This window comes from Anastrepha ludens, chromosome 2 (genome assembly GCF_028408465.1).
Source record: "Anastrepha ludens isolate Willacy chromosome 2, idAnaLude1.1, whole genome shotgun sequence".
Lineage (NCBI taxonomy): Eukaryota > Metazoa > Arthropoda > Insecta > Diptera > Tephritidae > Anastrepha > Anastrepha ludens.
The window spans coordinates 878,824-900,323 of record NC_071498.1 but is presented as its reverse complement, the minus strand read 5'-3'; the positions used below and the strand labels follow the sequence as shown (position 1 = coordinate 900,323).

At 40.5% G+C, this 21,500-nt stretch overlaps 2 protein-coding genes across 2 annotated transcripts in view; one reads left to right on the top strand and one right to left on the bottom strand.

Moving 5' to 3' along the window:
* The window catches only part of LOC128861424 (cardioacceleratory peptide receptor), a 38,534-nt gene extending 27,106 nt beyond the window's left edge, over positions 1-11,428 (top strand). Inside the window, exons 2-5 of the mRNA XM_054099564.1 lie at positions 8,274-8,409; positions 8,513-8,710; positions 8,780-9,326; positions 9,412-11,428. Of these exons, the coding sequence (XP_053955539.1) occupies positions 8,274-8,409; positions 8,513-8,710; positions 8,780-9,326; positions 9,412-9,634 (1,104 nt within the window). The 3' untranslated portion in view covers positions 9,635-11,428. The remainder of the gene's footprint in view (positions 1-8,273; positions 8,410-8,512; positions 8,711-8,779; positions 9,327-9,411) is intronic.
* Positions 11,429-17,136: 5,708 nt separating this feature from the next.
* LOC128856123 (uncharacterized) lies at positions 17,137-19,140 on the bottom strand. The gene is made up of 3 exons (XM_054091530.1): positions 18,415-19,140; positions 18,218-18,341; positions 17,137-18,158 (listed from the first exon to the last, which is right to left on the bottom strand). Exons 1-3 carry the CDS (start codon positions 18,871-18,873, stop codon positions 17,554-17,556), a joined length of 1,188 nt encoding a protein of 395 aa, XP_053947505.1. The 5' UTR covers positions 18,874-19,140; the 3' UTR covers positions 17,137-17,553.
* Between the last annotated feature and the right edge of the window lie 2,360 nt (positions 19,141-21,500).

The following is a 21,500-nucleotide window of genomic DNA, read 5'->3' as shown; positions in this document are numbered from 1 at the left end:
AGGCTCTCCAGTAGATAACGTTTTGTAGTTCTTTTTAACTAAGCACTTTAAAGCTCTCTTCCCTTCGGGTTTGGGATACGTGATCCCCACCACGTATGTTTGGCGTTGTAGTCACCCCCTACCAGAAATCTTGTACCAAGAGTATTGAAAAAAGTGTCGTATTCAGGTGTTGTAATGCTATGCCTGGGAGGCGAATATAATGCATAAATGTGTATGTCAATAATATTGCATTTTATTTTAATCCCAGCGGCTTGTATTGAATTCGTTTTGGTTGGCTCTAGTACATCATACTTTATGTTTGATTTTACTAATACAGCACAACCAGCATGAGCCCTGTTACTAGGATGGTTAGTGGCAACAATATCATAATTTTTTATATTAAAATAAGTTCTCCTTGTAAAATGTGTCTCTGAAACTAGCATGATGTCAATAAAATTATCATTTAAAAATACTTCAGTTTCCTGTGTGTGACGGGATAAGCCATTGGCATTCCATATTGCTATTCTGAGATCTATTTGCATAGTTTCTCAATAAGTAAAGACATCACTATACTAATATTATAAAGAGGAAAACTTTGTTTGTTTGTTTGTTTGTTTGGTTGTAATGAATAGGCTCAAAAACTACTGGACCGATTTTAAAAATTCTTTCACCATTCGAAAGCTACATCATCCACGAGTAACATGGATTACATTTTATTTTGAAAATAGGGCTCGAGATATAGGTCAAAACGTGGACCCGGGTAACCTTCGGATGTGTATGTACAATATGGGTACCAAATGGAAGCTGTTGGTGAATGCTTTAGTCCAGAGTATTTTTCATGCCGCTCCGTGACTAGGGTCTCGAGATAGAGACCAAAACGTGGACCCTAGAATGTTTTTGTACAATATGGATATCAAATTGAAGCTGTTGGTGAATGCTTTAGTACAGAGTATTTTTCATGCCGCTCCGCGACTGGGGTCTCGAGATATAGGTCAAAACGTGGACCCGGGTAACCTTTGGTTGTGTATGTACAATATGGGTATCAAATGAAAGCTGTTGATAAGTGCTTTAATACGGGGTAATTTTCATACCTATTGATGACTAGGGTCTCGAAATATATGCCAAAACGTGGACCCGCCGTGTCTTTGCACCGAATTAAACCAAACTTACACACATTGTTAAGGAGGTATTGAAGATGGTTTCCGTATAGTTTGGATACCTATTGGTAGATAGGGTCTCGAGATATAGTTCAAAACGTGGACCCGGGTAACCTTCGGATGTGTATGTACAATATGGGTATCAAATGGAAACTGTTGGTGAATGCTTTAGTTCAGAGTATTTCCATCCGCTCCGTGACTGGGGTCTCGAGATAGAGACCAAAACGTGGACCCTAGAATGTGTTTGTACAATATGGATATCAAATTGAAGCTGTTGGAGAATGCTTTCTTCTTCTTAATTGGCGCGATAACCGCTTACGCGATTTTGGCCGAGATTAACAAAGCGCGCCAGTCGTTTCTCTCTCGTGCTAACCGGCGCCAATTGGACACACCAAGTGAAGCCAAGTCCTTCTCCACCTGATCTTTCCAACGCAGAGGAGGCCTTCCTCTTCCTCTGCTACCACCAGCTGGTAGCGCATCGAATACTTTCAAAGCCGGAGCGTTTGTATCCATTCGGACGACATGACCCAGCCAACGAAGCCGCTGGATCTTTATTCGCTGCGCTATGTCTATGTCGTCGTAAAGCTCATACAGCTCGTCGTTCCATCGTCTACGATATTCGCCATTGCCAACGTGCAAAGGTCCAAAAATCTTACGCAGAATCTTTCTCTCGAACACTCCAAGCGTCGCTTCATCGGATGTTGTCATCGTCCAAGCTTCTGCGCCATTCGTTAGGACGGGCATGATGAGAGTCTTGTAGAGTGTTAGTTTTGTTCGTCGAGAGAGGACTTTACTGCTCAATTGCCTACTTAGTCCAAAGTAACACTTGTTGGCAAGAGAGATTCTACGTTGGATTTCAAGGCTGACATTGTTATCGGTGTTAATGCTGGTTCCTAAATACACGAAGTCTTTTACAACCTCAAAATTATAACTGCCAACAGTGACGTGGGCGCCGATACGCGAGTGCGCCGACTGTTTGTTTGAAGACAGGAGGTACTTCGTTTTGTCCTCGTTCACCACCAAACCCATTCGCTTTGCCTCTTTATCCAGTTTGGAGAAGGCAGAACTAACAGCGCGGTTGTTAAGGCCGATGATGTCAATATCATCGGCATACGCCAGCAATTGTACGCTCTTATAAAAAATTGTGCCTGAGCGATTAAGTTCTGCGGCTCGTACGATGCTCTCCAACATCAGGTTAAAGAAGTCACACGACAGCGAGTCACCCTGTCTGAAACCTCGTTTGGTATCAAACGGCTCGGAGAGGTCCTTCCCAATTCTGACGGCGCTGCTGGTGTTGAGCAACGTCATCTTACATAGCCGTATTAGTTTTGTGGGGATACCAAATTCAGACATAGCGGCATACAGGTAACTCCTTTCCGTACTGTCGAATGCAGCTTTGAAGTCGACGAAAAGATGGTGTGTGTCGATTCTCCTTTCATGGGTCTTTTCCAGGATTTGGCGTATTGAGAATATTTGGTCAATGGTGGACTTTCCAGGTCTGAAGCCACACTGATAAGGTCCAATCAGTTGGTTGACGGTGGGCTTCAGCCTTTCACACAATACGCTCGCTAGAACCTTATAGGCGATATTTAGAAGACTAATCCCGCGGTAATTAGCACAAATTGCAGGATCGCCCTTCTTATGGATTGGGCAGAGCACACTCAAATTCCAATCGGCAGGCATGCTTTCATCCGACCATATTTTGCATAGGAGCTGATGCATGCACCTTACCAGCTCCTCGCCGCCATGTTTGAATAGCTCAGCCGGCAGTCCGTCGGCGCCCGCGGCTTTGTTGTTTTTTAGCCGTGATATTGCCTCGTCATGGTCGGGTAACGGAACGACAATTCCGTCGTCAACGATTGGGGTATCGGGATCTTCACATTCTCTATGACATGCGCAGCTGTCACCGTTTAACAGGTTCGAGAAGTGTTCCCTCCATAATTTAAGATTGCTCTGTACGTCAGTCACCAGATCGCCGTCTTTGTTCTTACAGGAAAACGCCCCGGTCTTGAAACCTTCTGTAAGCCGCCGAACTTTCTGGTAAAATTTTCGGGCGTTGTTCCTGTTGGCCAGCATCTCAAGCTCCTCGCACTCACGTATTTCGGCCTCTCGTTTCTTCTGTCGGATAATACGTCTCTCTTCCTTTTTCAGCTCTCTGTAGCGATCCCACATGGCTCGCGTTGCGCCCGATCGCAGCGTGGCTCTATAGGCGGCATCCTTTCTTTCGGCGGCAGCATGACATTGCTCGTCGGACCAATTGTTTTTTCGGGCTCGCCGGAATCCGATTTCTTCTTCGGCGGCGGTACGTAGTGAACGAGAAATGTTGCTCCATTGCTCGCGCATGCCGGTTTGTTGGGCAGTGCTCTCCGAGAGCAGGAGTGAGAGTCGAGTGGGGAATCTTCTGGCTGTCTGTTGTGATTGCAGCTTTTCGATGTCGAACATTCTTTGCGTAGGTAGATGTACGTTTTTTGCTGCACAGAGGCGTGTGCGCAGCTTGGCTGCAACAAGGTAATGATCCGAGTCGATGTTGGGCCCTCGGATCGTACGTACATCTAATACACTAGAAGCGTGTCTTCCATCTATCACAACATGATCGATCTGGTTTCGCGTTTTTCGATCAGGAGACAGCCAGGTAGCTTGGTGTATCTTTTTATGCTGGAATCTGGTGCTGCAGACTACCATGTTTCGGGCCCCGGCGAAGTCGATCAGCCTCTGTCCGTTACCGGATGTTTCGTTGTGCAGGCTGAATTTTCCGACTGTGGGACCAAAAATTCCCTCCTTGCCCACCCTGGCGTTGAAGTCGCCAAGCACGATTTTTATGTCGTGGCGGGGGCAGCGCTCATAGGAACGTTCCAAGCGCTCATAGAAGGAATCTTTGGTCGCATCGTCCTTCTCTTCCGTCGGGGCGTGGGCGCAAATTAGCGAGATGTTAAAAAATCGCGCTTTGATGCGGATTATTGCGAGACGCTCGTCCACCGGAGTGAACGACAGTACTTGGCGACGAAGTCTCTCTCCCACAATAAATCCGACACCGAATTTGCGCTCCTTTACATGGCAGCTGTAGTAGACGTCGCAAGGTCCTATGGTTTTCTTACCTTGCCCCGTCCATCGCATCTCTTGGATGGCAGTGATGTCAGCCTTTACTCTCACGAGGACATCAACCAGCCGGGCAGAGGCACCTTCCCCATTAAGGGACCGGACATTCCAGGTGCATGCCCTCAAATCATATTCCTTATTTCGTTTGCAGGGGTCGTCATCAGTAAAGGCAGTTCTCATCCGAGGCTTTGTAATTCTTTGCATTGGGGGGGGATTTTTAAGTGGCGGGTCCCAAACCCAGCGCACAACCAGCTATCCTGGAATGCTTCGCCTTCTCACGTTAGCTCACTCCCGAACGGGTATTCGGGAGCTACCCAGAGGATACGTGGGCTAATCCCGGCCGTTGTGAGCTGCTTGAACCATATGTAGAAGAATCGTCCTGGCCACTCCCAAGTGAATGGCGATCAGTAACTTTCCCCACTTGCGTGGACTTCTACACATGGAACCATCCTGGAGAATGCTTTAGTACAGAGTATTTTTCATGCCGCTCCGTGACTGGGGTCTCGAGATATAGGTCAAAACGTGGACCCGGGTAACCTTTGGTTGTGTATGTACAATATGGGTATCAAATGAAAGCTGTTGATAAGTGCTTTAATACGGGGTAATTTTCATACCTATTGATGACTAGGGTCTGGAAATATATGCCAAAACGTGGACCCGCCGTGTCTTTGAAGCGAATTAAACCAAACTTACACACATTGTTAAGTAGGTATTGAAGATGGTTTCCGTATAGTTTGAATACCTATTGGTAGATAGGGTCTCGAGATATAGGTCAAAACGTGGACCCGGGTAACCTTCGGACGTGTATGTACAATATGGGTATTAAATGAAAGCTGTTGGTGAATCCTTTAGTACAGAGTATTTTTCATGCCGCTCCGTGACTGGGGTCTCGAGATATAGGTCAAAACGTGGACCCGGGTAACCTTTGGTTGTGTATGTTGATAAGTGCTTTAATACGGGGTAATTTTCATACCTATTGATGACTAGGGTCTCGAAATATATGCCAAAACGTGAACCCGCCGTGTCTTTGCACCGAATTAAACCAAACTTACACACATTGTTAAGTAAGTATTGAAAATGGGTTTCGTAAAGTTTGGTTGTAATTCGGAGCACTGGCAACGGGTACAGCGTTCTTTTGAACCAGCCATAATGTCGCTTACTGTTTTAACGCTTGGGGCGGAACTGAACTGTCAAATTGACAGTGTGAGTTAGAATGTGTCAATATTTCTTTCTGATTTGGATGCCATAAGGAAAAAACGTAAGTGCAACATGTAAAAATTGTTTGTGAATTTTTTTGGAGTGGATTTTGGAACAGTGAATAATTTCTTACGAAATTTGAGAATTTAATGTGAAATCCGAATGAAATTATGTGTTCGTGGAAAAAAAATTTTTTTTCGTTTTTTTTTTTGAAAAATATAAATGGATAATGGTTAAAAAAGCTCCAATGCTTAATAAAACATATAAATTGAAACGAAAAATTCATGGATGATCAGGAAAAAAGACGATTGTTTTTTAGTTATTCATATGCGTGGATTTGAAATTTAAAAACAATCTTATTTTTTCCTGATTTTCAATTTATATTTTATATTTACTCAAAAACAAATAGAAAAACAAAAAATATTGTTTATGCCAAAGCGCTTGAATAAAGAATAAAAAAATAAATAATTTGAAATTCATATATTTTCTGTTCTAAACAATATCTATTCTATTTTAGTGTGCCCAGCGAAGGGGGCCGGGTTTGCTAGTATTAAGTAAAGTGTTTGTTAGTTCAATTTGCTTCAATAATAATCGCTCTATATTGTCCATTTGTGTATTTCTATTAGTGTTTGTGCTTCGACCTTTCAAAATGTTAGAATATGACTCTTTGTTGTTGTTATTGTCACCTGGAACATTGCTAGTGTTTTGCTTATTTGTGTTTACACTCTCTTTCGTATGGCTGGAAGCTGTCGGTTTATTTCTAGTTAGCTGCTGATAAACTATGCAGCCTTTGTAATTAGCAGTGTGGTGTTGTTGGCAGTGTACACACGTTGGCAAGACATCTTTAGGTTTTTTGCATTCAGCTGTTGGGTGCATTTGACTACATTTTACACATTTAAATGGTTTTCTGTAGTAAGTTTTAGTATGCCCAAATTCTTGGCATCTGTAGCATTGGAACATGTCATTTGTTTGTCTAGGAGGCTCTATTTTAATAATAGCGTTATTTAAATGTCTCAACTCATAAATTTTTTTGTTGTTGGCGCTCGGCTCCAAGTCAACAAAAAACATTGATAAATGCTGTTTAGATAGTCTACTTTTGACATTATATATGTTTCGCACGCTATGTAGCAGTTGTGTAATCTCACTTTTGATATCTTCTATAGGAGTAGAATAGTGCAAACCTTTTAAAACTACTTTATAGGAACGTTCTTGTTTAAGTTGATAGGTATGATAACTTAACTTGCCAATTTCTAATTGTTTTACAACTTTTCTATAAGAATCTACGTTATTTATAATAAGCCTGATTTGTCCGTCTTTAAGTGACTTATAACTAAATTCTTTCTTAGGAATTAAGGTACAAATATATGTTATCACATCACTTATATTTACAACTCCTGGGATTATCAGTGGTGGTGGTTTGGGAATGTTGGGTGTTGTTGTTTCGTTCGCTTCCATATTGCTCTCACGAGTTTCGGGAATATCATCATTATCATCACTCAGAAGATCGTATCGGTTAGGCTGTATTAATATTTTTATTTTTTTTGTGAATACAAGCCAGGAGACTCATTGCTGGCACGCTTTTAATTTTTGTTAGTGACATTTTGCCAGTTGTAGAGATTACTCTCACCTTCCGCGTTCATTTCACACGTTTAAATAAATTTCTCTCGCACTATGCTTTGTTACTACTTTGTTTTTTGTTAAATTTTCCGCTTAACTTTGCATCTGTGTGTGTTTGGCAGTGGAATTACGACCGCTGTAGCCTGCTCCCGCTGCAATGGAAGTTTTGTTGCTTGAATTTTCGCTTGTATTCATATTCATCTTTTTCGTACGACCACCTGCTCGACGAGGCGAGCGCAGTGGTGTATTTATATAATAGGGAATTCAAAACGGTCCACCACGGCAGCGCCCCATGCCGTGGCAAGGCCACAGTTACTTCCGCATGGTGATTGGATGGCCACCAGGTACGCCGTAAAGCGAATGGGTGGCTAGCCAATCCGCATATGGAGCTTCCCTCTTAGTTCGTCTTGGGTTGGCCCCCATGATATAGGGGTCAGACCACCACTTAAGCCTCATCCCCACGTCAAGGAGACCAACATGATGAGGTCAAGTAACGTAAGAAAATAAACTATTGTGGTATAGAGTTTTGCTTCGTTTGCTTAGAAAGAAACGAATATATGCCTGTAGATGCGTTGGTTGAATGTTCTATGCTCTTACGCGGCCTGAAGTGTTGGGCGGACTGCTCTCACTGCATGGCATCCGTATTTTTCAAGCTCAAACTCATGCACGAGTTGCGCTTATTCTGCTCCGTTAACTAATATTTCTTTTTCAGATAAGTTTAAAGTAGACAACAACTTCCTGAAATTTGAAATATTTCTACTATTTTTGATTTGTGTCATTAAGTTATGGAATTATGGCTCAGTTATGTTTTGGCAGGAAGGACTCCCATGTCGTTGTCTCGTGTCCACTTGGATGGGGCGCTTACAGATTGCAGATTTTCATTGACCATTGATTTTTTCTAGGACCAAAGTAATAAGCTCATCCGCGTACACTGCAATCTCTATTATTTTCGACATACTCAGAAACATGAATTTTTCAGCACGAGGAGTATTTGGTGTGTCCTCTTTCCGACAGTGATTTCTAAGGTTGCTCTGATTATTTTTTTGCTCGGAAGAAGTCTGAAGTGAACTTTTTATCGAGAGATGTCAGGATTTTTTGAAGTTACTATTAAACAAGGAATACTGAACAAATTTGTTTCCAATTTGGAACTCGTACTTGCGCATTTATGTGTGCTTATGTTTTGTATTATTTATTTAGAGAATTTTTCTTTCTCATTTCTGCTTTCAGACTGAACAGTTTGCAGTTCTTTGGATACTATTCACAGTGATCGTGCTTGGAAACTCTGCCGTGCTTTTCGTGATGTTTGTAAATAAAAATCGAAAATCACGAATGAATTACTTCATTAAGCAGCTAGCAATCGCAGGTAAGAATGTGTGGGCCCATACATTTGTTTCGTGCATGGTATGTATGTATTGTTCAATTCAATTCCATATTTGATACATAATTTGTGTTTCATTCCAATTAAGATCTTTCTGTCGGCCTGCTGCATGTGCTTACCGACATTATCTGGCGCATAACGATTTCGTGGCGAGCCGGCAATATCGCCTGCAAGATCATTCGCTTCTCCCAAGTATGCGTAACCTACTCGTCCACATATGTGCTTGTTGCAATGAGTATCGATCGCTACGATGCCATCACACATCCAATGAACTTCTCTAAATCATGTCAGTCCTATTGGAAGCAATACGCAGTTTGTAAATACATTTTAACTCTCCATTTGCACTTTCTTACAGGGCGCAGGGCGAAGCATCTTGTCACAGCGGCATGGGCGGTTTCGGCTATTTTTTCACTACCCATTTTGATGCTGTATGAAGAGAAGCTTGTACAAGGACAAATGCAATGCTGGATCGAGTTGGGATCACCGAAAGCATGGCAAATTTACATGTGCTTAGTGTCTGCCTCACTATTCGTTGTGCCGGCATTGATTATCACCACCTGCTACGCGATTATCGTAAAGACCATTTGGGCGAAGGGCTCTATATTTATCCCAACAGAACGAACTGGCTATAACAATCCAACAACCAGAAGAGCAAGCTCGCGCGGAATAATACCCCGTGCCAAAGTAAAAACTGTCAAAATGACTTTTGTGATTGTGATTGTATTTATATTGTGCTGGTCGCCGTATATTATCTTCGATTTGCTGCAAGTGTTTGGACGTATTCCGCAAACTCAAACAAACATTGCCATAGCAACATTTATACAAAGTTTGGCACCCTTAAATTCTGCAGCTAATCCACTGATATATTGCCTCTTCTCTTCGCAAGTCTTTCGGACGCTCAGGTTGGTACTGCATCCGATAATTATTAATTTCAGAATAATATAACTGATTTATATATTTCGAAAATAAATGCTATTGTTTCCCCAGCCGTTTTCCACCTTTCAAATGGTTTGCATGTTGTTGCCGCACTTATCTGAGCAATTCCACACAAAGGCGTTGCAGCACCGTGAGTCGACGTCTTCATCACAGCTGCGATTCAATGCGAACGCTAACCACTTCGTTAACCGTTTCACGGCGATCCAACAAAGCAGCGGCCCGTGTGGTAATATGCGAAAGGTCAAAAGAACCGCTAGCCGTATCAGAAGTGTGATAACTGCAGTGTTGATAAATAGAAACCATCCAGAAAAAAAATGTATTTTAAATGTATGAAATCCTACGTAAGATAAGAATTTTATTCATAGTTGCGTATGTTTGCATGTATGTAGGTAACTATTTCATTTCCATTTTAAATGTAAATAACTTCAGCTTCAATCAGTTGGGTTTTCTTATAAGATATATATGTTTGTATATACGTACTGTATTTCTAATCTAAAATACTATATTTACATTATGTGTATGTATTAGTGTGAGCTTAATAACGCTGCGGCCAGAACATGAACTCGATTAGCGCCACTCTGGTGCCTGAACAGGAACGTAGTGATGGAATTTGAGAGCAAAAGTTAACAGAAAATCACCAAAATAAAACCGCCGATATAAAATATATTAAAATTTGTTTCTCAAGTTTAGACTATTCGTCCTTCCTCCATTGTACAGGCTGTCTGGCATTTGGAAATTAATTATTTTGTTGGAAGTTGGCATTAAGCATGGAACAAAATTTCGTTCAAATGACTTCCACAACTGCCTTTTCTCAGATGCACACAGTGCCCTCACGTGGAAACCAATAAAATGAGCAATTAAAAAATCGGTTAGCATGGCGCAGTGATGCTCACTATTGACTATAACGGCAGTTTCTGTCGCATTTTCGGAAAAAAAGATTCAGTAATACCGCCAGACCAAAATCCACACCAAATAGTCAATCGTTGTGGGTGCATCGGCATCTCCATGACGATGTGGGGTCTCCGATCCCCAAATACGGGGATCTTTTGGTTAAGATATCCGATGAAATGGAAATGAGCTTAATCTAAAAAATCCTCCTCAAATCTTCAACCAACCGTATTTAAAGCGAAAGTGACCCATTTTCTGAACGCTGTCAAGGTAACAAAAAAATCGATAGTTCACATTCCAGACGCTTGCGGGGTCACCTTGTACTCGTTCGCTGAAAGGCCGATAATTGAGGCATGAATACTCGCATGTTTTTCAGAGCAGTCTGCGTCCCTTCCCAAATGGGCGACTTCCACGGTAAAAAATGGAATGATCAACTGCACTGACTTTATGATGAAATTTACGATCTTTCGACTATGTCCGTAACACTGTGAGTGTTCAGCGTAAGGTTCTATATTCGGTGCCCTACAATAAAAACTTTTTAAGGGTAAAGAGTAAAGTTTGAGCTATTTTTAGTTTTTTTTCTATTTATATATTTGGAAAACTAGCTTCATAATAACCTAAGTGTTAAATAAAAGCGTTTCGTTTAAGGAAATCTTAGAAGTTCTTGTAGCTCTTATAAACTTTAATTTGTTTACAGTTTCCAATACTTGCAACAATCTTGCGGCAAGCGATGATGTGGTTATGAAGAATTTAAAAGACTAAACCAAATCTCAAGGTACAGTAACCACAATTTGTAAAGAAAAAGCAGCAAAAGTTCAAAATACTTTGAATAATATTGTAAGAGGAAGCAACATTGCTAGGCTTTACACGCACCCATACACTCACACTCATGCATAATCAGCCTGTATAACATTTTTTGTAAATTTTTATTAAATTTAAAATAAGGAATATCAAAAGCCATCAGAAAGTCAAGACATCTGTAAGTAAGAGTGCAAATAATAGGTTTTTGCCGCACACTAAGCTTATTGCTTTAGAAATAAGAAATAAGAATTAATGCTTAGAACAATATACCAAATATTTTTCTTTATGCCAAATTTGTCAGAATTTTTGGAAAATGTAAATGTGAAAAATGTATATAAGATGACACTGATAAATTACGAGTATATATATATATTTATTATTAAAGTAACGTTTAGTATAATTCTACGAATAAATAAAGAATGGGCTCACAGAATTATATTTGTATTTTCTTTTTCATTTGGAGAACGCGCGAGGAATTGCTAAGCAAAATCTTTATCCAGGAATGCGGACTACAAATTTTGTATGTGAAATCGTATGAAACATTTGCAATATGGCGAGGCATTATGTTTGATGTAAAAATGTTGTAGCTATGCAAATGGCAAGCGTTCGAGTAATTCGAACTTTGATGTATCGCCGCGTAAAACTTTGCAAAAGCAGCATCAGCAAAATTTGTGATTTTCGAAGAAAAGACAGCAGAATAGTTTTTTTTTATCAAAATATCATAATCATTAGGCCCTTAATTACTATGCGGCCGCCGTAGCCCGAAGGACTGGTGAGTGACCACCATTCGGGAGTGCGTAGGTTCAAATCCCCGTGCATGAACCAGCAAAATGATAACAACAGTTTTTTCTAGTAGCGGTCGGCCCTCGATCGGCAATGGCAAGCCTCCGAATATATTTCCGAACGAGTGTCGAAAATGGTGAACAAGTGTTGAAAATTAATTTTCTGTATTGCCATTGGCGAAAAAACTAAACTCGATTCGCTATTACTGTCAAAATTTTGCTACTGCTTACTCTGTTCGCATTGAAATAATGGAAACCATGTAAGTACACTGTAATCTTATCTATATACAGTCTGTGTCAGAAGAAAGGAACCGCGGTTATTCTTGAAGTATAAAAGGGGGTATAAAGAGAATATAAAGGAGGTTGGCCTCTGGAGGCAATCTCTCAGGGGACATGGCAGCATTTTCGGGCAGTTAACACCGAATTTCTCCAAACTTCGAACAGATCTCTGTATCCGCAAACTAGAGTTTGAGGGTCGTGCTAGGGCAATCTTTCCAAAATCTGCACCTCTGTCTTCACTGACCGTTCCAAAATGGAATCGGGAGTCGAAGCAGCGGTTTTCTCTAAATTAGCCAATTTATCTATCTCCTTTAAACTGGCCAACCTAAATCCCATCAATCTTCTCCATTATATCAACAGCTCTGGCTGGCTGTAGATATCTGCCTGTTGCAGGTCCAATAATGGTATCAAAACGGCGCTCCCTACCTACTTATAAAAGGCATATGAGTATTTAAAATTTTTTTACATGGAAGTATGTAAAAACTACGAGTCGCAATTACTCAATAAGCCGTGTAGTTTTCATCGTTGTCGAGTATAGCCTGGCATGTTCTTCTTGCTTTGAACCAGCTTTTCTTCGTAGCTCGTCGACAAACAGGATTAGATTTTGCGAACTTGATCACAGTTGTTTTAAATCATGGACTGGCCTTCCGGCAAGATGCGTTTTCATTGTTCCCCACACATTTTCAATGGGGTTGACGTCTGGGGACTGTCACGCCATTTTCTTGTTATGTTGTTTCTCAATGTGTTCTTCTGAGAGTAGTGGTTTTGATGATGTGGGACGGTAGGATATGTTCGCCTCCTTCAGTCGACATTCGATGGTGTTAATATTCACATTTATTGCCTTTTTAGCAAGAACTGATCGTGCTTGGCGTAGTCAAGCCACGCTCGGAAAAGTCATAACCATTTTTGTACACCTTATACCGCTGATTCCACATCGCAACAAACTTTTTGATTTTTTAATTACTATTGCAGCCGCGGCGTAAAATAATTTCGGCCCTTTCGAATGCGTGTATAAAAATACCGCCTCAAAACGCTTCGCGTACTTCTCACTCATTTTTATTTAGTTGTGTTTACGGAAAAGTTTCGAACGACACTAACCTCGGTTAGCACTGGCGACGTAGCCCTTGAGTAGGACTCTTTTGCAGTAAAAAACAGAACGAATATTGAAGTTACAAGAAAAAAAAACTGCTTATTTTCTTCTGACACAGACTGTACATAAATATACTGGTTAAATATTTGATCTTTGCTTGTGACTTCTCTTCTTTGGTAATTTATCTTTGTAAGCATTAAAAATTTCGCTTTCCAAAATTTACTTTAAAGTAAGCGAAACTCTGGGTTGAGCAAGACCCAATTGAAATTCATTCTGCTCAGTTTGTTGGTAACTGTGTGTAGAGTTGGGTATTTCCCGAGAAAATCCCAATCTCGAGAATCGGGATTTCCCGAAATAACGAAAATTTCAATTCTCGAGATGCGGGATTTCCCGAAAATAATTTTTGAGATTTCTCGAGAATTCTCGAAAATTCGGGAAAAATTCCAAAAAATTAAAAAAAAAAATCTAAAACCAGTGTAAGAGCAATGAATTTCATAAAATATTATTTTTATTTATTTTTATTAAAGTATAAACTACATAAAAAAATATTTGAAAATATGACTATTTCAATTATTGCAAACAAAAAAGTGAAACAAAAATAATTACAAAAAAATTCAAAACAAAAATAATTCAAGATTATACTTATTAAAATAGGGGGAAAAAGTGATTGTAAACATTATTTCCCAAAATGGTGTTTTAAAAAACACAGACTGTCAATGGCTTCGTCTGACAATCGCGTACGCTTTTTGGACCCGCTGTAGAAAAATTCCTCTCATTTTGAGTCGATGTTGGCTTAACAGTGTTAAAAGCCCCGATCAGTCTTTCAACATTTTGTGTTTTCTCTCCAGTTTTTTCATATAGTTTTAGCTCGTTTCTAAGCGACGAAAACATCTGGTTCGCCGCATGTTGCGCAATGTCTGCTTTCGGTTTTGAGCATTGCTGAACGTATTTTTCAAGCTGTTTCGCCATATCTTCTTCATCGACGTTGTTGGTTGCCAGCTGAAAGCTTTGCATTTACGAGCTCATATACTTTTTCAGCGGGACATGATTCCTGAATGCGAACCAGGCCAAGGTTGTCAGATTGTCCATCGTCATAATATATATGGATGTTCATGTAACGTCGGTTTCGCACGCTTGTCCACTCGTCGATGCTCAAGCTGAACTTACGCTGTACAGATTTAAAATTTTCAATTTTGATCTTCAAATCGCTTTTCATTTTCGTGCAGTACTTCATAACCAAACCCAGAACAGCTTTGTGACACTTTGGAAGATGAAATCCTAAGCGGCTGATACTATTACGAATGAACTCACTTTTTGTTATCGCGTTTATTGGAACTCCATTTTTTGCAGCCAATTTTGCAACAATTTGTTCAAGCGATTCAGGCGAGGAAAAAGTATTGAAAAAGTTGTGAAGAGTTCGGGTCTTCTTGGCTGGTGGCTGTTCTTTTGGAGCCTCATGTTCCCTTCGCTTCATGTTGTGTATCCTCTCCATGTGACGGTGAAGTCCAGATGTTGACGACGACTTACATTTAATGTTTTTATTGCATTTCAAACATGTTGCTTCGTCGTCAAATCGCTTGAAAAGCTGCCACACTTGGTCGTATTCGTATTCTGAACTCATGATTTTTAATGCTAAAAATTCAAAATTTGTTTTAAATTTTGTTTTTTAAAGGAAGTAACTAACCGGTACTCACAGTCAACGATACGTCGATTCAAAACTTAAAAATAAGTAATATTTGGACCACAAAATATTTTATTATACGGTGTATAATTTATACTTAATCAGGTACCACAAAATGAAATGCACCCGCTCACTACAAAAAATAAATTTACAAACGTCGTCTGTGCAGTCTGCGAACAAATTGAAAGTGCTTGACTATTTTCAAAGCATTCCTAATTGCTTAACTGCTGCTACATATAAGAAACACATACAACTAAACTTCATTAGCTTGATGTTACAGTGCTTTCCCTCGACATAGCATAGCAACGCATCTAGCATTTACTCTGTAGTCACCCTAAAACAAAAAAAAACAAACAAACAAACAAATGGAACAGTTATACTGTTGTGGCTTTTCGCATAGCAATTGAAACTATGGTGTGAATTGTATGTGATTCTGCGAAACAGTATGTAGTGTGCGATTCCTTGTAACATAATGGCCGTTACAGTTTGGTGTTTCCAGGTATTAATCACATGTATGTGTATTCTTTTACTTTTGAAAGAATTGTTTTTTCTCTTAATATTTGACAACAAAAATTAAAAAAAAAAATGGATTTCTCGAGAAATCTTGAAACATTCTCGAGATTCGGGATTTCCCGAAATGCTAAAAATTTCAATTCTCGAGATTCGGGATGGAAAAATATCGAGAATTTCCCGAGAATTCCCGTCGGGAAATTCCCGAAACCCAACTCTAACTGTGTGTAAAAAATCGTTTCGCTCAACAAAATTTTAACATTGGCGTTATGGATGATGACTAGCGGCAATGAAATTTGTCTCAAATTTTGTCCAGCATAAATATAAATGTGTTCTTACTTAGCCGAAAGTTCACTATGAATCTACAAAATGCATTTACAATATAAAAATCATAATTTGCTTAAAAACTTTCGTGGTTCTTTGAATCGGTTATCTGCACTAAATACTTACACTGCGGTCGGAAGATCGCCGTTATAAAATATTTCCGCTGTTGAAATGTCAATTCGTATAAGTATACAAATTTTTATGTATAAATGACACAAATGTCAAATGAGGATGAACTAATTCGTTTTCTTAAATGGCAACGACATGAGCCCAGCGATAAGTTCATTCACCACTCATGATGCTAATTTTGGGAGTATTCGCCAAACCGTTCGCTTCACCACATTTGTTCGCTACGCAAGTGAGTATCTGAGCAGCAATTATTGAGTGGCAAGAATAAGCCCATTTTGTTACGTGTTCTTTAAAAAAAAGAAACGTAATAGAGGGTTTTCCAATAACAGGTGTTATCTATCGCTATCGAGAGATGATTAACGATTTTTTATGGCCAGAATTGGATGGTATTGATCTGGATAACGTTTATTTTCAACAAGACAGCGCTACGTGCCACACAAGCAACGAAACCATTGATCTTTTACGGGAAAAGTTTCCGACCCGTGTTATCTCTCGAAAAGGCGATCACAATTGACCACCGAGTTCTTGTGATTTAACACCTTGTGATTTTTTTCCTTGGGGCCATGTGAAAGAGAAGGTCTACGCCAACAGCCCAGGGTCGATTCAAGACCTCAAAGATGAAATTCATAAGGCGGTCGAGGGCATAGGGCAACCACTATGCAATTCGTTTATGGAAAAGGATATTGTTCTGTAAGCGTGTTCGTGGTGGTCATTTGCCTGATGTTATTTTCCACTAACGGCATACCTTCCTCTTTATAATGAAATAAACATCCGATCCGAATATCAAAATAACACCTCTGTTTGGAAAACCCTATATTAAGCGCTAAATAAATTAGCCGACTGTTAATAATTGCATTGCCTTGTATTGAAACTTGCACCAGTTTCACGTCACTATCCGAAAATCAGAGAGAATATTGTTTCGAAAATTCGTGATAAATTCAAAAATAACAAGAAAAAACTCAGTAATGCCGGTGCAATTAGCAAATGTTCACTTCATAGAATCTACTGCCCTGAGCCATTAAACAGTACCAACTTGGATGCTTGGCCTTTGCGATGGTACGTTTCGTAGCAAATGTTGGCACATTAATTTAAAGTCGAAAGCTGGTGTACACCGGCGCTGTGCAATACCTTGAGCTGCTTTATAAATTGCGTAACAAATGAAAAACCTTCCTTCATTCAGATTTGAATAGAGCTTTAAAAACATAATCTGTGTATACAAATGCTGTTAACTTTCAAATTAAAAGCCAAATTGGTTAGCGCAGGAATAGAAATCAAATAGTTTCTTATTGCAAAAATCGAAAATGAAGTCCACTTTATCAATTTGTAGAAATACAGAGGACGAATCTTTATTTATATTTTCGGGCTTGGCGTAGTTTAATATTTACGGGCTTCATAAATGCATTTATGTAAGGATCAGCATCTTTTTTTCTAAACCGTAATGGATAAAAATGTCGTACAAGCGCAAGTATGAGGGTATAAGTTGGACTTTTTGGACATTTTCATCTCTTAAGGCTTAGAAGCAGCAGCCCCTACTTTGCATAAAGGCGAATATTTCAACCTTTATTAAATTTCAGGGTTTAAAATTATGTGTTTCTTTCACCAAATCGAAAGGCGCGGACTTTTGCTCAAGTAAGCTGCTCAAAAAAGTAACTTGAGAAAAGGTCTGTATCTTTGATAACACAACCACAAAGAAAAATCTTATATTGCTTTTACATTTGCACCCTCTTTGACACTATTGTGTCGCTCAGTTCCCTTTTCACATTGCCGTATTTGCCCTCTTCCATTCGATTTTCATTTTGATATATTTTGCAATTTTCATCGACCCTTGATTGTTGAGGACTTCGGCGGTTATTGCAGTTCCAAAATTGACCCGAATCTGAATATGTACTTAACCGCCTTATATTTCGAGGAATATCTTTATTGCTCATACTAGTACAACTAGTTGGCATAACACCCGTTTTAGACTTGAGTTGTGATAATGAATTTGTGCAGCTTGTAAGAGAGAGATGAGTTTTTGGTTCGTTATCAAAGTCTCGATGATGCCTTAGATTTTGTTCACTTCGCACATTGCCACCCCCGTTACGGCTGAAGTTGCGATAGCCATTACCAGCACCTTTGTCGGAGAGATGACGCCCCCCCGACAACGCCTTTTCTCTAGCCAATGATACAAAAACCTCCTCGGTGGTTCCACAATTCGGACAACAGCATTTCTGATTCTGTACGCGCTCCTCGCTGGCTTCTTTCTGCGTTTCGACAATAAACTGGCACAAACATTTAAACTGCTGCAAACTTTTTTCGTTCTGCTGTTCCAGTTCTGCAAGAGAACGTCGAAATATAATTTCTATCTCAAGTTAATAGAATGCTGGGGCTCACTATCTAGAACATCCAAATACATTTTGCTTAGCAAGCATTCATTTCTCATCATCTGCGAACACAACGTTTCGATCTTTTCCGCGGTTTGCGCAAAATAATTACGCATCATGCCTTCGACGGAGCTCTGCAAGGTGAAGCAGACAAAAGTTGGGTATTATGCAAGGATTAGGCATCTGCAGCCCAATATTCCCTCTTACCTGCACCGTCTCCAGCACAGTGTCATGCACAATATTGAGGAAGTCGGCGCACGAGTTTTGGACGCTTTTACTCCCAAATTGTTCGTCGCCATCAGAATCGTTTTCTGCTTCCTCGCTTATTACCTCCATACGCTTCTTTAAATCCTGGTATTGGAAATTTTGCTTGTTTTTTGTCTGTTTCGGATCACACTGGCATTTTTGTTTTCCTTTAGAATCTATGCTGTGCTCGCTGTCAAATGGAAAATTTATCCGCTTTTCATTTTTGAGTTGCGGTGCCCGTTTGTTATTGGTCTTAGATATCGTAGGCTTGATCGGGGACGATCTACACTTGGGTTTTTTGGAGGGGATCTGCATATCTGGAACCAATCGCGTGGGAAAACAATCGCTGCCAGGCCGATTTCGATGAACGTTGCAAGACGAACAGCAGCCACATTCCGATTGACGCGCGAAACAACTCATTATTTTTGAATATTCAAATTTGTACACTTATATTTTATTTGGATTAGACAGTTTGCAATTTCGGTTGTTGGCGGAGAAACGTGAGTCCTGACTAAGGAGGCTCGAAAGCAAAGTATCGAAATATTTGGTATATTTTCACAAGAAAGTTTTAATAATCCAAAACTGATTTAGACATTTTACATTGACAGTAAGCTGCGACTATGGATAAAACAGAAAATATTTTGTTAGTTAAGTACTGACAACAACTTCCAATGAAACAGAGACTGATGTTTGGCCATGAAGCATTCGGCAGAAACCAGGTGAATAAAAATATAAACAAACTTGATAATGACCATAGCCGAGTGCGAGTGAGTGGCACATCAACAGTAGGTGCTGGGTTTAAAGCCTTCTGCAGGCATGAAGCTTTAAAATATCGATAAAGTATGTAATTTCTATCAGTGATCTGTATTATGCAAACCTCTGTTAATTATGGTTGTTTTTTTTTTTTTTTTTTTTTTATGGAGGTGGCACAAAGCATTGAAAGCCGAAAAGTGTGAAACTTGTCTTTCGGCTCACCCACTAAAACCCCACCCCAGTTCTGTTTCCCTCTCGCGGGACAACCGTTAAGTAGTACTTCACGGGAGGGGGAGCGGCCTATTGCCTCTTCATGAAGATCTGGGCTGTTGTTCAGCGCGACGCAGTTTGGAGATTACTATTTTTGCCATATTACATACAGCGGACCAATATTCTTCTGACTCTAACATAATATCCACTAGGTTATCAGCCGAAATTGGCTTCCCTACCCTAGTGCTTAATTCCTCCCTTTCGAACACAAATCGCGGACAGACAAAGAAAACATGTTCTGCGTCTTCTACAGCTGGTGCACAATGAGAACAGTACGGGTCGTCTTCTTGCTTAAACCTATATAAGTAGGATTTAAAGCACCCATGTCCCGTCAGTATTTGGGTCAGGTAGTAATCTAACTGTCCATGTTCACGGTTAACCCATTTGGAAATTGTGGGAATCAAACGGTACGTCCAGCGTCCGTTGGGGGACAAGCTCCATTTCTCCTGCCATGAACGCAAGCTACGCTCTCTTGCTATCTTGCGTATTATCACCCGTTCTGAAGTAGCTTTTTTTTTGGTATATTTCAGCATACTCTGTTCCTGCTATAACCATAATGACGTCTTCCGATACCGTGCGAAACGCGCAGCACACTCTGAGGGCACTTAATCGGTACACTGATTTCATGCACTTCACATATGAGGTGCAATTTGTGGCTTCCGCAAATGCTGGAGCTGCATACAGCATAATCGATGAGACAACAGAGTTGAGTAGTCTCCTACAGTTTTGCCTAGGACCTCTGATGTTCATCATTATTCGTGTTAGCGCAGTTACTGCTTCTGCTGCCCTGCTGCTCGCGTACGCCAAGTGCTCCTTGAAATTAAGCCTACAGTCGATTATTACTCCCAGGTACTTAATGAATGGCTTCGATCTTATGCCATGATCGCCCACCATTATGTTGGCCGACTCCACAACCTACCTGCTGCTAATTAGTACTAATTCGGTTTAATGGTCCGCAAGAGTTAGACCACTGTTGCACAACCATTCCTTTACCATGCCAACAGCTTGGGTGCATGCTTCTTCGGCTTGATGGAGTGATTTAGCCACGACCACAACAGCTATGTCGTCAGCAAATCCTACAATTTGTGACCCTAGAGGTAGATTGAGACGCAGAACTCCATCGTACATAACGTTCCATAACAAAGGGCCGAGGACTGAGCCTTGTGGAACTCCGCCAGTTATTTTGTACTCTTTTACACCAGCATCGGTTTTATAACGCAGGGTTCTGTCGGAAAGGTAACTGGCGACAATCCTACGAATGTACATTGGAATGTGGAAACTATCCAGCGCGATTAGAATTTTGCTCCAATTCCCCGTATTGAAGGCATTCTTAACGTCCAGCGTCGCAATTAAGCAGTACTCCTTGGTACCGTATAGCCATCGAGTACCTTCAATCGCCTTCTGTACAATGGTTTTGACTGCAGATACAGCATCAGTGGTTGAACGGGCTTTCCGGAATCCAAATTGTCGGGGTGATAAGCCGCCTACATCCTCTATAGCAGCCTCCAGGCGCTTTGCGATCAGGCGTTCCAGGATTTTCCCTGCGGTGTCGAGCATGCACAGGGGGCGGTAGCCTGAAGGATCTTCCGCAAGCTTAGATCCTTTTGGAATTAAAACCAGTTTCTGCAGCTTCCACTGGGTTGGAAATGTACCTTCCTTTAGACATGTATTGTAGAGATCTACAAAAATGTCGGTACGACTGTGGATTGCTACTTTTAAGGCCTCGTTGGGGATTCCATCCGGGCCTGGAGCTTTATTATTTTTTATCCGTTTTATGCTCATCAGGAGTTCTTCTTTGTTTGTTAACTGCACATTTTGGTCGCCTTCACCGAGTCTTACCAATTCGTAGTCTCGTATAGTGTCTTGCACGGGGAACAGTGTTTCTACCACATTACGTAGAGTAGCTGGGCATGTTGTTGGAAGTGGCTTAAATACTTTCAGTTTTTTCATAACAAGCCTGTATCCAAGGCCCCAAGGATCATTATCGGAATCGTCGCATAGCTGGAGGAAACACCGGCGTTTAC

Coding starts and splice junctions, on each gene's coding strand:
- LOC128856123 (XM_054091530.1), bottom strand. CDS start 18,873: ATGAGTTGTTTCGCGCGTCAATCGGAATGTGGCTGCTGTTCGTCTTGC. Junction 18,342..18,414: donor CTGTGCTGGAGACGGTGCAG/GTAAGAGGGAAT, acceptor TTCACCTTGCAG/AGCTCCGTCGAAGGCATGAT. Junction 18,159..18,217: donor GTATTTGGATGTTCTAGATA/GTGAGCCCCAGC, acceptor GTTCTCTTGCAG/AACTGGAACAGCAGAACGAA.